The 16025-nt window shown below is 43.3% G+C and overlaps 1 protein-coding gene across 1 annotated transcript; it reads right to left on the reverse strand.

The window, feature by feature from the left end:
* Positions 1 to 9512: 9512 nt before the first annotated feature.
* Positions 9513 to 11831, reverse strand: POU4F1 (POU class 4 homeobox 1). Its single transcript, XM_043997915.1, has 2 exons — positions 11282 to 11831; positions 9513 to 10637 (listed from the first exon to the last, which is right to left on the reverse strand). The coding sequence occupies exons 1-2, from the start codon at positions 11402 to 11404 to the stop codon at positions 9513 to 9515; spliced, it is 1248 nt and encodes a 415-aa protein (XP_043853850.1). The 5' UTR covers positions 11405 to 11831.
* Positions 11832 to 16025: the final 4194 nt, after the last annotated feature.

Raw genomic sequence — 16025 nt, forward strand, 5'->3', positions numbered from 1 at the left:
TGTTTAGTTGCCATCACTAGCTTTTGCAGAAGAGGAAACAATACTGTAAGTAGTTTTGAAGACTTAAAGTTTTGAAAAAGTCCTGGGGAAAAAATCGAAACTTGAAGACAGTAGCTCTGAAAGGCGGAGAAAACATTCCGTTTGTATGTCATTCCTTTCTGTTCTTTGGATATTAAAGTGATGATTTTAAATCAAAGCTTGCACCCCTTTTAAGGCTTATTTAATCTATTTCAGCATTTTGATTGAAGCTTAAAACCGAGGTCCCACCTTCTTCTCCCTTTACTCTGCTGAGCATAAACTGTTCTGCATCTTTTGAACTTTATTCTGACTGTTTACTTAGCAAATAAATGGTGTTCCGCCTGATTAAACCTTTAAGTTAGACTTCTCTGATTTCACGAAAACAGTATTAATAAGGAGCTTTGATGATGCCTTACTTTCGAACTGTTATAGCCCTGAGGCAATAAAACGCATCAAGGTAACGGAAAAATAAATGGCCAGAAGCAAAGATCACCCTCCCTTTCAATATAATATGGAGTCGCACTGTCCGGTACTAGCCTAGCCTAGCCTAACCTAGCCCAGGCTACCTATTAAGCTGCACCGCAGTAGAAAAAAAAAAACTACTCTGCTCTAAATCCGTCATTTTTTTCCCCAGAAATACGAGTATTCCTGGTATAGTTTGAATCATTGCTACTTTTATAATGAGAAGGAAAAGGAATAAGGCATTTTACTCTCTCTCGCTCTCGCTCTCTCTCTCTACACACACACACTATGTATACTACATATAGTATATAGATAGATAGATAGATAGATAGATAGATAGATAGATAGATAGATAGATAGATAGATAGATGTATACACACACTCACACACATATAACCCACCAACCTTTAGGCAGGAAAATAATAATAATGTTAAACAAGCAAACAAAAATCTTGAAAGGAGGGGAATTGACTGCAGGCAGAAGTTGTAGATGAAGAAAAGAACCACATTTAAGTACCCAGTAAGAAAACTTTTGAATACATTGTTATGAAAGTTTGAGGGAATGCTCCTGTTTTTCAGAGAAAACTTAAGAGTTCATATGAAACCTCTGGCTATTATTATACTTTATGGGGAAGAAAATACAGGCACACACACACACACACACACACACATACACACACACACTATTCAGCTCCCTCCAAATAACTGTTTGGTTGGATACAAGCAACTGAAATAATGAAAATCTGATTTCTCTTAAATACAGATGAAAGTTACTCATCTTTTAAGGTTTCACAGTCCATCGTATTTAAATCCATTTTCAGGAGACTCCAAGGTTGGAGGGTAGGGGACCCTCCGTTTCCTTATTTCAAATAATTCCTACCTGCTTTTTTAATGCCTGCGTTTTCTCTTATAATTCATAATGCCCATTTAAGATTTCTCAAAGTATATGGCAATTGGATTTGCACTTCAGCCTCGGAGCTTCCTGTCTCGTTCCCTTTTTCTCGTTTTATCACACTGCTTTAATAAAGTCACATAAGTGATCAGAATTAACATAAATCATTATTAGTTATTAGGATTTGCTCTAAATTACTCTGTGAATATAACACCAAACCCCATCTGCCACTCCGGCTCTAGCAGCAATAGATTGCAGATAAAATAAATGTCCTTACCCCATTAGAATGTTCCTGTCTCTGTAGCCAAAAGCCAAACAAAAGCAATAAATACAGAGCTTTTTTCTCTCCACTATTCAGCTGTGACTCTTTTCATCAGCTCTTCCTCTAGAAAAGCTCGATAGCTGCCTGAAAATATTGCATTTTATATCACCAAAGGGCGATTAATATTGCATTAACTGTATTTAACATTTTTAAGCGCGAGTAATCTGAAATGAGTAAGTTTCTCTTCCTAAGTACAGAAGATGTCAGAACTAGTGCAAACCACTTAAGATATCTCTGTATAAACAGATTATTTGTTTCATACTTTGTATTTTTTATAATGTTATGGTATAGTGTGCTGTGTTTGAAGTACAAGAAGCCATGCTAATGGTCTGTTTAAAGTATTCTGACACTGTCTGGAGACATTCAAGTCTCTGCCTTCATTAAATGTTTATTGTCAACACTTCAGTGAAAAAAAAAAAAAGTCTGGTGTAAGTGAATTTCCACGGCTGGATATTGTCAACACTTTGTTTTATTCTGATCCATGTGTACAAAAGTTTGTATACATTATGCTGAACTGAAGCCAGGCGGAGATTTAGTGTGATAATTAGAGTTACCAAACAAACTTTTGTTTGTAAACTGCTTTACAAAATGAACTTAACGAATCTCTCTCTCTCTCTCTCTCTCTCTCTCTCTCTCTCTCTCTCTCTCTCTCTCTCTCTCTCTCTCTCTCTCTCTCTTCCTCCTCCTCCTCCTCCTCCTCCTCCTCCACCTCCTCTTCCTCCCTCCCTCTCTTCCTTTTCCTCTCCCTCCCCCCCCCATAAAGGATTAAACGTTGTTTCAAAGTGCCGCAATCTAAAGGAAAAAAACCTAAATCTAAATCATAAGCCTAAATCATAGAAAAGAGGGAATTTCCTCTGAATCCAAGACCCATCCTCCAACACATCCCACCTCCAACGTTCAGATCACTCCAGCTTGGTTCCTGAAGGCTTTTTGCCTTATCAAGAGCCAATGGATGGATTTTCTGATCTTAGATTTGCCTCCTTCTCTTAGATCATTTTTTTAAGATACAGGTTTTTATCTCAGTTCTGTGACAAGAGCAGGCCCTTGCACAATGACTCCGTTAATCTCACGTCTGTGCCAGGGCTCCCGTTTTACACTTCCTTGTACATCCTTCTGCCCCAATCTGAGTACTTTATTCACAAACAAGATAAAACTTGCCAAACTTGGCCCCGCTGTCTCAACCTTAAACACACGCACACGGGCGCGCGCACGCACACACACACACACACACACACACACACACACACAATCAACAACAACAATAACAACCACCACAGCAAATGCAACGACTACTGAAACAACCCACAAGATTTTTATTTCTAGCAGTTGGGTCTTTCTTGTCTTTAAATGGACCATGGCTGTGGAAGTTTGGAGGCGGTGTCAGGGACGAGCGGACGGGGTGGGGGTGGGGGTGCTTCTGTTAACTTGCTAACTGGGGGAGGGAGGGTGATCATATTTATCTTCAATAAGAAAATGCCAAATTCAGTTTTTGTCGCGGAATGAACTCTGATGTTAATGGAAGGACTTGGAGAGGGGCAGAGGAAAAGAGAGGAGCCTCTTTTCAAACAACCTCCACCTAAAAAAGCTAGAAGTGACCGGGAGGCGTTCAGGCGACTACCTTGACAAGGAGACGGAAGGTGCACGCCGCGCATGTGCGGTAGATAGCAGCAGCCTGGCACGCTCCGCGAACTGACTTTACCTTTGCACTATCTTCCCTGAACGGGATCGATCATCCCCCTTCTAAGTCCAGGGCACTGCTGTTTCATTTCTCGCAAATCAGTCACCCTATGCACGGACCCGGGAAATCGGGTGATTGGTAGCGATTAACCCGTTCTGGTTCTCCACGGGTTCTCTGCTATGGCAAACGCTCTCGAACAGCTATTGAGACAGAGAGGAAGCCACGGACCCGGCGGGCTTAGCCAGCGCAGAACCTCTAGCGCTCCGCGCCTGCTTTCTTCCGAAGCCAAGCTAGATCCGCAGCCCCGCTTGAGCCAATTCAAGCCCCGTCTCTGCGGTCACGGAGCCGAAAGCCGTTAGGTCTGTAGGCTTCCAGAGAGAACCTCCAAGAAGAGACTGCATGCAGTGAGACGTTGTCTTCTCCCCCTCCCCTACGGGAGCTGCTCACAAAGAACTGAGAGGAAGGAAACGAAGCTCGGACTTGTAGGCGCTACCTTACAAAAGTGGGAGAGACCGACGAGTCCAAGACTGAGGCCAAGAATGGACAGCAGGGAGGGAAGTCCTTTCTCTGGGGCAAATGACCCTTAAGGGAGATTTCTGGAGCGGAGCGGGAAAGGTACTTCGTTTTGGAGTGTGTGCTCCTGGGTGGAAATTAGATGACACCCCCCCCCCCCCGTCAGCTGTGTGTTTTACGAGGGCTGAAGCAAAACAAACAACACCCTCCACCCTCGGGAAAAAAAAAAAAGTCCAACTACTACCCCAACCCCAGTCTGATCATCAGAGAGCATTTTTATTAAGCAACTTGAGAACTTGACTGTCACATTCCTACTAGTTGTGGGAGGTGCGGGTGGGAGCAGGGGGGAAGGAAGGACAACAACAGTGGCTCACATAGAGACCACCTCGAAAATAACTCTGGGAATTAGAGATGCCTTCTCTGCACGTTTTCAAAAGACTCACTTTAGAAGTTTTCAAAGGAAATAAATACACTTTCTCCAGCCCCAATCTTGCGCCTCCCAGAGCCTTGTACTCCCTTCCCCAGCAGAATTTTGCAGTGAGAGAAGGGAGGTAGGTGTGCTGTCCACCTCCCATCAAGCTGACTTGACAACAATTACTAAAGTTTTTAATTAGTCTCTTGTTATAGTTCATTTTATTAATTTTCAGGATCTCTGGCCATGAATTATTAAAGGCCACTCAGTAATTGTATTTGCAGCGATCCTTTCGTAGGGCACGTGGTTGGATTCGGGCTCTCCAGGAGTGGAGTTCTCTTTTGGAGCGAGTCCCATTTATAAATACTGAGCCCGTGAAGCGGGCCTAGACAGCAGCAAGAGCGAATATTTTATCAAATATTAAATAATGTAATTATTGAGAATAAGCTTATCTCGCAGGTGGGAAGAGATCCCCAAGAGAATCGAAATTCGGTTGCTCTTTTTAAAAATCAATTAAGCTTGTCATCTGCTTCGAAACAGCAAGCAAATACAGTAGGCTTCCCTCGTGATGATAATACTATGGCAATAACAATATGAATAGTATAATCGTATTAAATAAAGAACCCTTTCGCCAGCCAACTATACTGGAGGTGTTGAAATGATCTGGGAAAAGAAAGCCCACATAAACACAGGGCAAACGAGATGAATTTGCTTGGAGATCAGCCCCACGGAAGAAAAATAATAATTACCTTTCAACAAAGCTGTTTTGCAAGGGGAAGAAAGAAAAAGAAGGGATGGAGTTAGGGAGGAAGAGGAGAATGGACCACCATAGCATAAACCTCTGTTATTTAGACACTCCTCCTGATTCTAGGAAATTAACTTATTGAAGAAAAAAACCGAATTAGTCTTAATATCACATGGGGATGGGTGGGTAGAGAATCAATACCATCATAGCAGAGGGTGTTTAGCATTCTAAGTTGGAAACAGCTAGAGAACAAGTGTTAGACATTCCACAAGTCAGTTTGGGTCAAAGGGACTTCAGTTTAGACCCTAGCAGGGAAAAAGGGCAGAAGTCCTAAAGCCAAAATATGAGAAGGGGGACAGGGAGAAGGGGAAAGAATTGAGATAAAGTGGATGGAAACGTTGGTGCCTACTCTTTTCCTTTTCCCTGGATTTCCTGAGAGGATCAGGTGTCCATTTTAATCCACTTGCCTATTCCTCTCCTGTCACTGTGGCTTCCTCAGGGCTACTCTCATAGAAACTTTGAGCCATCTATTTACAATCTAGTCTAGTGACTGAACCATAACAGGTTGAACTTCCTCTCTTCAACCTCTTTAAAACTGCAAACATGGAAAGGCAAAGCTACTACTGTGACAAATCACTGAACACTTTCCTGTAACATATATTTTATGTATATACAAACACATATCCCAAAGATTTCCTATTAAAGATATTAATAAAGAACTTAAGTCTTCTATTAAATACTCATCCATTTAATAGAAAGCAAAACATTCATGTTTTGCACAGTTTCCTACTACATAAAATAGGAAACTCTGCAAATCATATATTTTCATTTTGTTTATTAACATAGTATTTTCTTTGTAATTGGTAAGGATTTACTTAATACAAAACAGATTCTTAAGTTTTCAATACATACAATGTTCATTATTGTATAATACAAATTGTGTTTTCCTGCAACATTTCAGTTTTGGGCAGATTAAAAAAAAACAGCTTTGTAATTCTTTTTTTATTTGTTCATTCCTGGCTCTCCAAAAATGAAACCCCATCATATTTTTTTTCTATAAAATAATATTTTTACAAATTCATTTATTAAAAACTCTGATGACATTTCAAGTCAATAACAACAGAAACAAGTCAATTTCTGATGGAAGAGATCTATTTTAAAAATACCTTTAGTGCTTTTTTTTAAACATCAACAATTGTTTAAAATCACAGCTTTTTTTTTTTTTGATGTATTATTCTTTTCTGAACATCAAGTGTCTTGACTCACAGATTTACCGGTGAAATTAAAAAGATTTGGCTAAAATAGGATGTCTCCAGAAGAAATAATCCCAGCTATTAAGAAACTTTTGTACATTTGGCATCTGATCTAGTCACAGGTCATCAGAAAATAGACAGAGGGTCTTGGATCACTTGAAGCAGTAGGTGGCATCCTGTACGTTCCAAATGAACAATTTGTGTCTTACAACGTATCAGGACAGAGCAGTTAATGGATTTTATATTTGTTAGCCCCCAAATAAAAATAAAGCATTTAGTTACATCATTATTAGAAGTGCAATTAGGCCAAAACAACACATATAAAACCTCAAACCACCAAAGCTTAACACTGGCTTCACAGGTTCATATTGCCTTCCAGACACCAAAGAGAGTGGTGTGGTTTGATTGGTAGATTGAGTTAAAATTTTCTACAGGTAAAATAAAGTTCAAGAAACACAGGCAGCTAATATATAGTTCATTTTATTCAGAGCACCGCTTTTCACATAAGAGCTATCTCAAAGTAATGAATTCTGATTCGGCAGAAAAATACATCTTTTCACCACCCTCCCCCCTTTTTTTCCTTCCCCCCTTTCATTTTTTCTTCCTCTTTTTGGTTGAATTAAGTCTCATTTGTTGAACAGCTCTACACTTTATCAGCCCTGCATCAGAAACAAAAATGCAGCCAATAATAAAAAAACTGTTCTGTTTTCAATTGTGTTTTATTTGTAAGTGTGCTGGGACACATCTCCCTGTTGTATTTTGGCTTACAGAAATATCTCTGATAGAAATAAAAAGGAATATAGGAATGACACAACCAAGGAGAAAGCTCAGCAAACATACATGGACAGGTAGATAAATCAGTGAGACATTTCAGGAGCTACACGTGGTTGCAATTTGTATTCTCTTTTTTTGTGCATCAAAGAAATTATTTACAATAATTTTCCTTTTTTCTTTTCTAAGTACAAGAATGTGACAAGAATGTTGTGTTTTCGGTGAAAACAGGCAGTAAAACTGTGAAATCACACCACCCACGAAAAGGTCTACCAGAAGCTAGTCTATTTAGTGCTCAGTTTCAAATGCATAGAATGTTTGCGCTGCAAACAATGATACACAAAATAAATAAATAATAAGTAATCAGAGTGAGACCTAATCACGGCTCTTTCTGTGCCTTTCAGGTCATGCATGATTTCTTAAATGACAGCCTCTCTCACCACCTCCCCCTTATTTGTTCTGTTTTTAGAAATTCCTTATCCTTGGTAAAGGATGACTATACACCAACATATCAAGAGATTCAAAGAGCATCTTTGTGCCTTTACAAAGCTGGCATTTAACGAACCACCTTTAACTACCTCTGTCTTGATTTTTCCATTGGAGCTTCACGATGTACCTTCATTATTACTGTGAAATGCTATACATATTTTTCTCTTCATTGGGAGACTGATAGTGCAAATAAAAAAAAGTTTCCACTACCCAACGTTTATTACTGACAATAAACGATTTTTTTTTCCAAAGGAAATCCAATTACTCTGTTTCCCTCACCCCCCCCCAGCAACATGCAGACCCCTCAGAAACAAACCAGCCGCATCAAATATTGCCTCTTTCAATTGTTGATTTCGTTGGTTTCATAATAACTAGGTCCTGTCCTATAGCTGGAAATCAGGAACTTTTAACATCACAATATCCTCTTCAACCTCTTGAGCAAATTGGAAAGGGGACCTACAGGATCGGAGTGCATCTTGTCCCTCGGCCTCAATGTGGGCAGAGCATCCCTCCTGTCATCCTCTACCGCTAACAGTTGCAATATGTATATTTGAACAGCTAGAAAATATATAAATATATAGATATATTTTAAAACAAACCACACCCACGAAAGAAAAAAAGGGAGCAACGATGAGGTAACTTTCGCTTAGAGAAAACTATTTTAAAATGGTTTTGTTTTCTAGATCTCAATCAAATGTGAGGGCAGAAGGGAAAAAAAAATTACTCCCCCCTCCCCCACCCAGAGTAAAATCCGTGATCGATACTCAATGATCTGCCTCTTAGTCTCCACGAGATGATTCCAGGGGTCCCATCTCACCAGAACAGTTCTAGCCAACCCCTGCCAAAGCCAACCCTTGTCAGTCATAGCCTGTCAAGGTTAGGCTAGGCAACCTGAAAATTGTCACCCTTTATAACCATGCAATAGCCTCCAACCCGCCCTTGACCCACCCAAATCCCCACGATACAGAGAACTACCATCAGGAAGCTTCATGAAAGGAGAAGATTTCATTAAATCAAAGCCAAAATGGGTGGGGTGGAAGTGAAACTTAGAAAAATAAAATCAAAGCCCAAAACAATTAGTATTAGCACAGACACCAAGTTTCACCTTCTGATTGTTTTTCTTTAAATTTGTGATGTAGTTCATTTGTGTGCGGATGTGGTGTGTGTGTGTGTGTGTGTGTGTGTGTGTGTGTGTGTTTATGATTTGGGCGGTGGTAGTAGTAGTGGTGGTGTTAACTCTCTTCCTTGAGGGGGCGGGGGGGGGGGCGGGGAGGAAATCAAGCTGCAGAGGACGGATCCCCGGAGTTAGATTTCTAAAGCATTTGCTTTTGCTTATAGTGTTTTTTTATTTCTATAGATTTTTTTGTTTTTTTTTTTTTTGTTTTTTGTTTTTTGGTGGTTGGTTGGTTTTTATACATTGTTCCTTGGTCCCCAGGATATTTTTATAAGTGTCTCTGGTCAAGAACAAGTCAATTTCCCCTCCCTTCCCATACAGCCCTCCCAACCTAGCCTCCCCCCAAAAGCCCCCAGCCCAGTTCCTCACAACTCCTCTTTCCTCTGTTCTGTCTCTCCTTTTACCCCTGCTTCCCACCCAGTAAAGCCTCTCCTCCCTCCCTCCCCCACCACTACTTCCCCACCTCCTCTCCACACCCAGCATTCTCTTTCCTCCGGGCGGAGGGCAAGGGAAGGGGGTTGGGGGGGAGGAGGAAAAGAGGAGGGAGAAAGAAGGAGGGGACCAGGAAATTGGGTGGAGAGGAGCGCAAAGGAGAACAGAGTGGGGAAAGAGGAGGGGGATGGGGAGGGGAAAGTAATTTTTTTTTTAAGAATAACGAAAATCAAACCGAGGGGAAAGAAGGAAGGGGGAGAAGTCCCCCAACACAAAACACGCCCGAGCCTCATCTCCCCCCACCCACGCCCTCCCTCCCGAGGTGTCCCCCCCTTTCCCCCAGCCCCAAATTCAGTAGGTGGCGGAGAATTTCATCCTTTTCTGCTTCTGTCTCTGGTTGCAAAACCAAACCCGCACCACATTCTTTTTGAGGTCCAGTTTCTCGGCGATGGCGGCGATCTTCTCGGAGGAGGGCCGGGGCTGCACGGCGAAGTAGGCCTCGAGGGAGCGCTTCTCCGGGGCGGCGATGGAAGTCCGCTTGCGCTTCTTCTCGCCTCCGTTGAAGAGCTCGGGCTTGTTCATTTTCTCGCGCTGCGCGCCCTCGGCCTCCTCCAGCCACGCCTGCAGGATGGGCTTCAGCGCGATCATGTTGTTGTGCGACAGCGTGAGCGACTCGAAGCGGCAGATGGTGCTCTGGCTCAGGGAGCCCACCCCGGGGATCTTGAGGTTGGCCAGGGCCGAGCCCACGTCGGCCTGCGTCACCCCGAGCTTGATCCGCCGCTGCTTGAAGCGCTCGGCGAAGGCCTCCAGCTCCCGGGGGTCCGTGTCCGAGTCGCAGATGGAGGCCAGCCCCGCCGCTCCGACCACGGCGGCCGCGGCCGACGCTGCGGCCACCTGGCCCGCCGCCGCCGCCGCTGCCGCCGCCGCCGCCCCGTGGTGCGCCGCCGCCGCCACCAGCCCCGGGTGCGGCAGCCCCGAGGGCATGTTCATGGCGGCCGCCGCCGGGTGCGACAGGTGGCCCAGGCCGTGCATGTGCGAGTGCGGGTGGGCCGAGCCGCCCAGGAGGCCGCCGCCGCCGCCCGGCCCGCCGCCCCCGGCCCCGCCGCCTCCCGGCCCGCCGCCGCCGCCGCCGCCCCCGCCGCCGCCGCCGCCCGCGCCGGACCCTTCGTGCCCGCCGCCGCCGCCGCCCCCGCCGCCGGCCCCGCCGCCGGCCATGAGCGCCAGGGAAGGGGAGGAGATGTGGTCCAGCAGGTCGCCGGGTTCGAGCGCCTGGTGGTGGTGGTGGTGGTGGTGGTGATGGTGCGCCAGCGGTACGGTGGAGGTGGAGGTGCACGGCACGCTGTTCATGGTGTGGTAGGTGGCATCGGGCTTGAAGGGGTGGCTCTTGCCCTGGGACACGGCGATGTCCACGGCCGCCAGAGCCTCGGCCCGGGCCAGCAGGGTCTCGTCCAGGCTGGCGAAGATATTGCTCTGCAGCTGCAATCAACATAAACGAAACCGAACCAAAAAAAAAAAAGGCAAAACAAAAAGCAACCAAATAATAATAATAAAGGGCAAAGGGTAGGCCATGGGGAAGGGATGAAAGCAAGAAAGGGGGATTAAAATAAGAGCGACGGGAAGAAATGGGGCAAATTAAAAGAGAGGGGGGAGCAAAGGGAGAGAGGATGAAGGGAGGAGAGGCAAAGACAGAGAAGAACAAGTCAAAGAAGGGGCAAAATGAAAACATTGAGAAGAAAGGGGGAAAGGAGAAGGGGGAAAAGAAGAAGAAATGGATATGTAACTCTCAGCTGGGGAATTGTGTCAAACACAAGAGCACATAAAGAAAATTCCTTTCAGAGGCCGAGTCATAAAAATTAATACAGAAAGTGGATGAAGTCGGAGACTCGTGTGAACACCACTTTCAAAAAAGATCACAGGCGCTCAGATGATTGCAGAGGAAGACATGAAAAAAACATTAAGCGCCGCTTGTCAAAATGTGCCTCGCAGCGGTTTTTTTATTAATGCACATACATACATGCAGTATACAGGAATGAGAGAGGGAGTGGAAAAAGGAGAGAAAAAGAGAAAGCGAGGGAAAGGCGTTTCAGCGACTAGAGGTGGGGGTTGGGGGGTTTCCTTACCGGTGGAGTTGGTAGACAGGCTCTTCGTATTGCTTCGGAGCTGGAATGTAGAGAGGGGTATTTGTGTTCAGGTAGGGTGGGATGCATGGCAAAATGTGGCTGTTTGCTGTTCATGGACATCATCTTGAAGGCTTTGCATGTAAATCCAAAAACACTCCTAAAGTAAGGGAAAGTGCTCTTGATACTCTCCTCTTGTTCGGGAGGGTGATGAAGAAGCAGTACCAGCTCCTGTAGTGGTGGAGGCGGATGCTGCTACTGCTGCTGCTGCTGTTGCTGTTGCTATTGCTGCTGCTGCTGCTGCTACTGCTGTTGCTGTTACTGCTGCTGTTGTTGCTGAAGCTGCTGCTGCTGCTCCTGCTGCTGCTACTGAAGCTTGGAGCTCCCTAGGACCGCACAGTGTTCCTCCCTCCAGCCTCTCGGTCTCACTTATCTGTCTGCTCTATCCTAGTGCTGGGATGAGATGCGCTCCTCTTACACCTGAGCCCCCACATCTCGTTGCTAGAGCCCGGCAATCTCTCGCGAGAGCTTGTTGCTCCACCGCTTTGATAGACATCGGCTGTCTCTCGCCCTCTCACTCACTCCCTCTCCCTCCCTCTCCCAGTGCCTTGTTGCATCTTCTTGCGCACTTGCACGTCTAGCGGGTGCCGGAGCGTGGGAGCTGCTCTTATAATGACCACCAGAAAGGACAGTGCAGGTGTTACACCTGTGGCTGCAAGGCATGCGCACTAAACATATCACCTTTTCCCACAGCTATCCTATAAAGATCAAACCTGTAGGTTCAGAAAGGAAACATTATCTTCTTTGTATGTATCGTTTATAGTCTTTTATTTTTAAAGAAACAGGGAGAGATGCATGTGCATATCTCTGGATATGTTCAAAATTTTATATATCTTGAATATATTTTTACATATCTAAGCACACATATACCCATTAGTTAGGTACATATCTATGCCTGAGTGTCTAACGAGATGTTATACAATGCATACAGCTGGGCATTTGTATGCTAAATTATGCCCGCACATTCCTTTGTATACAGTATAAATAACAACACATAAATGTAGAAGGTGATGTCTTTTCGGTGAGAACCTGTTACTTTTAAGAATTATAAATGGGCTCCTTGAGAATAATCATAGTGACAGACATTTGTTTGAAGCAGTCAGACGCTATTGATTTCCATATAATTTAATTTCCTCCACATACTTTTGTTGCGATTATTATTGTATCAGGCACAGCCAGTGACAGCCACTTAGGAGCCACAAGGAAGGAGCATGTGCTTTCTACTTGGGAACGGCTGTTGAAGTGAAATTGGGCGTTTTCTTTATTGTTTGTCTCCTTTAACCGTGTACAAACCCACATTTCAAACGGGCTGTAGGTGATCTGAAGCACGGAGTAATCAAAAGGAAAAATACTTAACAGTATGTAGTTGGGATTCCTCCCTACCCCCCTCAAAACACACACATGCACATACCACTTCTTGTAGTGGGAACTCCAAGAAAACAGTGTAAAGGAATAAACAGATGGAAATGCAACTTTCAAATCAATTTAGTTGCTTCTGTATCTTTTCCTGTCTGCTGGCTTACTTTTTTTCTTCAACAGAAAATTGGAACAAACCTACTTTCAAAAAAACCCCACTAAATCGGAATATTAATTTAAAACAAATTAGAAAAAGATTGTCCCTGGTCCAATCTTTAATCATTAGTATTGATGAGAATAAGAATAAGAATAATAAATTAAGACCAAAGACAACCAAAAGCATCTTTCAATTATCCAACCTGTTATTTAGCCCAAGTGAAATGAATCCCTGGGGAAACAACAGTTAGGTGGCTGGGACCCTAAGGGATGTTAATGCTTACCCTAGGTGATAATCACGATCTAGATATTATCATATCTGTAACAGAAGTGTTAAAAGGAAAGGGCAAGGGACTGTTTTTGAGAAGCAATGATCAGATAATGAGTCTGCTGTCATTTCAAAAAGACTAGCTGGCGCTCTTATGTTATAAATCTAGATGAATCTACACATATGTATATATGCACTTCTACAAACCCAAATAATCCATTCATAGGCTCTTTTCCCCTTTGCATTATGTCCCTAGGCACACTGGTATCATTAATATGTGCTCATTCATATGCTAAAAAAATTTAAAGTCCACTTTTGTTATCATGTTTTTTTTTTCTCCGTTACCCTTCCAGCCTAAAAGGGAATTGAGAAGCATGTTCAATTACTTGGTCAAGAGGGAGCTGTGTTTTCATCCATTATGGTGCCCCCTGGGAACACTGAATGCAACTTTATCTCGATGGGGAATGGAATAGAAACAACATTTCTGGCTGAGGGGAGCAAGTTCCATGGTATTCATCATTATGAGTGTACAAGATCAACCAAATCCTAATGAAATCTACTCTAGTTTCATCTGAACTATACCAATCTACGAAAAGAAGAGTTGTTCCAAATGGACAACCTTGGAATTTGGGAGTCTGGAACTCTGACTCCTTTTCAACCTGATGTGAACTATGCAAATATTTCAGGTGACATTTGGAGCTTCAGAAACTGAAGAGTGGCTAGATGATTGAGATCAAAACAATATAGCCCCCCCTTTTTTTTGGAGAACATTAGTAGAGAAAGCAAAGACTTGGGGCTCCAACAAACATCTCTGGTCAGCCACAACATAGGGAGAAGATTATGTCCATGAATCACCATATATTTATGAAGGACATTTTCCAGAGAAGAGTGGCAAAAGTTAGGATGAGAAGATTGTGGCTTTGTTTCTCACTTGTGCCACTCACTTTTGTTCTTTCTCCCAATTCACTTCTGTTTGGCTAACCGAAAAATCACATAAACTGCTGGAGGGAGGGATGAATAAGGTATCAAGGAAGAATGGGGTTTCAGAATTCTCTTCAAATAAGGGGGCAAGCCCTTGAATGGTAGTATTTGTTGTGACTAATAATAGGCTCTGTATTTGTCATATCTTAATTAGATTGTAAGCCCTTCAAGTACAAGAACTCAGTCTTATACATCTTTTTATTGATCTACAGCACTTAGTACACTGTTGAGTACACAATAGTCATTCAATAAATATTTGCTGGTTAGTTGATAGGAGGAGAAGGAGCAGATGGAAAGGGTACTGGAATAGAGATAGGATTTTTCCTTCGTTCCCTAAGTATGTGGATTACTATCCTCTGATTTGGAAGCTGGGCTCAGGGTGAGTGGTATATCTTTAATGGGAACTAGATTCATCCAACTGTTAATTTATGGTTTACGAATCTAATTTATGTATTCCCATCTTGTTATTCCCTTTGTCTCACCCTTCTCAGGTTTTTCCAGTGGTGTGGAAAAGTGGGATTTGTATATTTGTGGGTGGGAATGTGATGGAAAGAAAAGGACAGTAAGGCCTGGGCATGACTTAGTAATATTTTACTGCTTTGTTTCCACTGGTTTGGCAATCATGGACAAGCTACAATTGATGCACTGCTTCACATAGCCCCTGCTTGTGCTAATTATGCTAGCATGGGGTCTCAGACTGGGCACAGATTCCAGCCCCCTCCCCTACCCCTTTTAATGAACATCCCCTTTTAATGAACACCACCAAAATAACCCACAATCTCATGGCCTTGTATCTTATCAATAGGGGGATAACAAGAACACCAGCTATTGATTTCTAAGGAATTTCCGCCTCTAGGGGCAGGGAGTCTATCAGCTGGATCAGAGACACATTTCTTTCCCTCATTAATTAATTTTCTCCTCCTCCTGTGGCAGACCAAATGCCACATTTCCTCTGGCAGCCTCTTTTTCATTCTCAGAGGGGGAAAAGTCCTTGTCAAATTGGGTGGGGGTCCAAATTGTCTCCCCGTCTGTACTGTGCTCCCTCTGCCCCCTCCCCCACCTTCTCAGTTATCAGTTGAAGTGACAGCTGCTGTCCACTCTCCAGTGCTGATTTTTCTTCTATTACAGGGATGAGGATTACATTCAGTTCTTGGCCAGCTCAGATTTAAAAAAAAAAAAAAAGTTCTCCCTTCCAGGGTTTCACGAGAGTTTGGAAGTATCTTACCTGACAAATGTGAATATGCAGTTTGATTTTTCAAAGGGGGAAGGATCTAAAATAAATTACCACAAGAGTTATTGACTGGCTTTCTCTCATTTTCTAGTATCCGTAAAGAACTATGTGGGGTAGGAACAAGAAATGTCAGACAAGGATGTCAGAAGTTGCCTTTCTAGACAGTGTCCCCCATTCAAAAAGCTTTCAGAACTCAATCAGATAACTTGGTTTCTTCTTTGGTGACAGAACACAGCAAAGTCTTTGTGACTAGAACTCTTGCTAATTATATGGAATCCTGAAAATGCTACAGAGCTGATTTAGGGTGGTTTTCTCAGACCATTTCTTTTTGGTAGTTTCTCAGGTTTGTCTGGTGGTACTAGTCTTGTCAAAGCAATCACTTTCTGACACAAAACTTGAGCCCCTTACAATATGGAAAAAGTTAAAAGGCCATTTTACATTTGTTTAAAACTCAATAAATTTCTCCTTTAAATCCCAGGTTTAAGCAAAGGGAAGGAGGTGGAGGAAATTCTTATCTTGGTCAGTTCCCCTGAGGGACATTAAATTTTGGAACACTCCCTTACTTGGATGCTTTTCTCTTGGCAAGAGAGGGACAGGCTAAAAGAGAAGACTAGTTCAGACATTTCTCTCTCTCTCTCTCTCTCTCTCTCTCTCTCTCTCTCTCTCTCTCTCTCTCTCTCTCTCTCTCTCTCCCT

The sequence above is a fragment of the Dromiciops gliroides genome, chromosome 3, assembly GCF_019393635.1.
Source record: "Dromiciops gliroides isolate mDroGli1 chromosome 3, mDroGli1.pri, whole genome shotgun sequence".
NCBI lineage: Eukaryota > Metazoa > Chordata > Mammalia > Microbiotheria > Microbiotheriidae > Dromiciops > Dromiciops gliroides.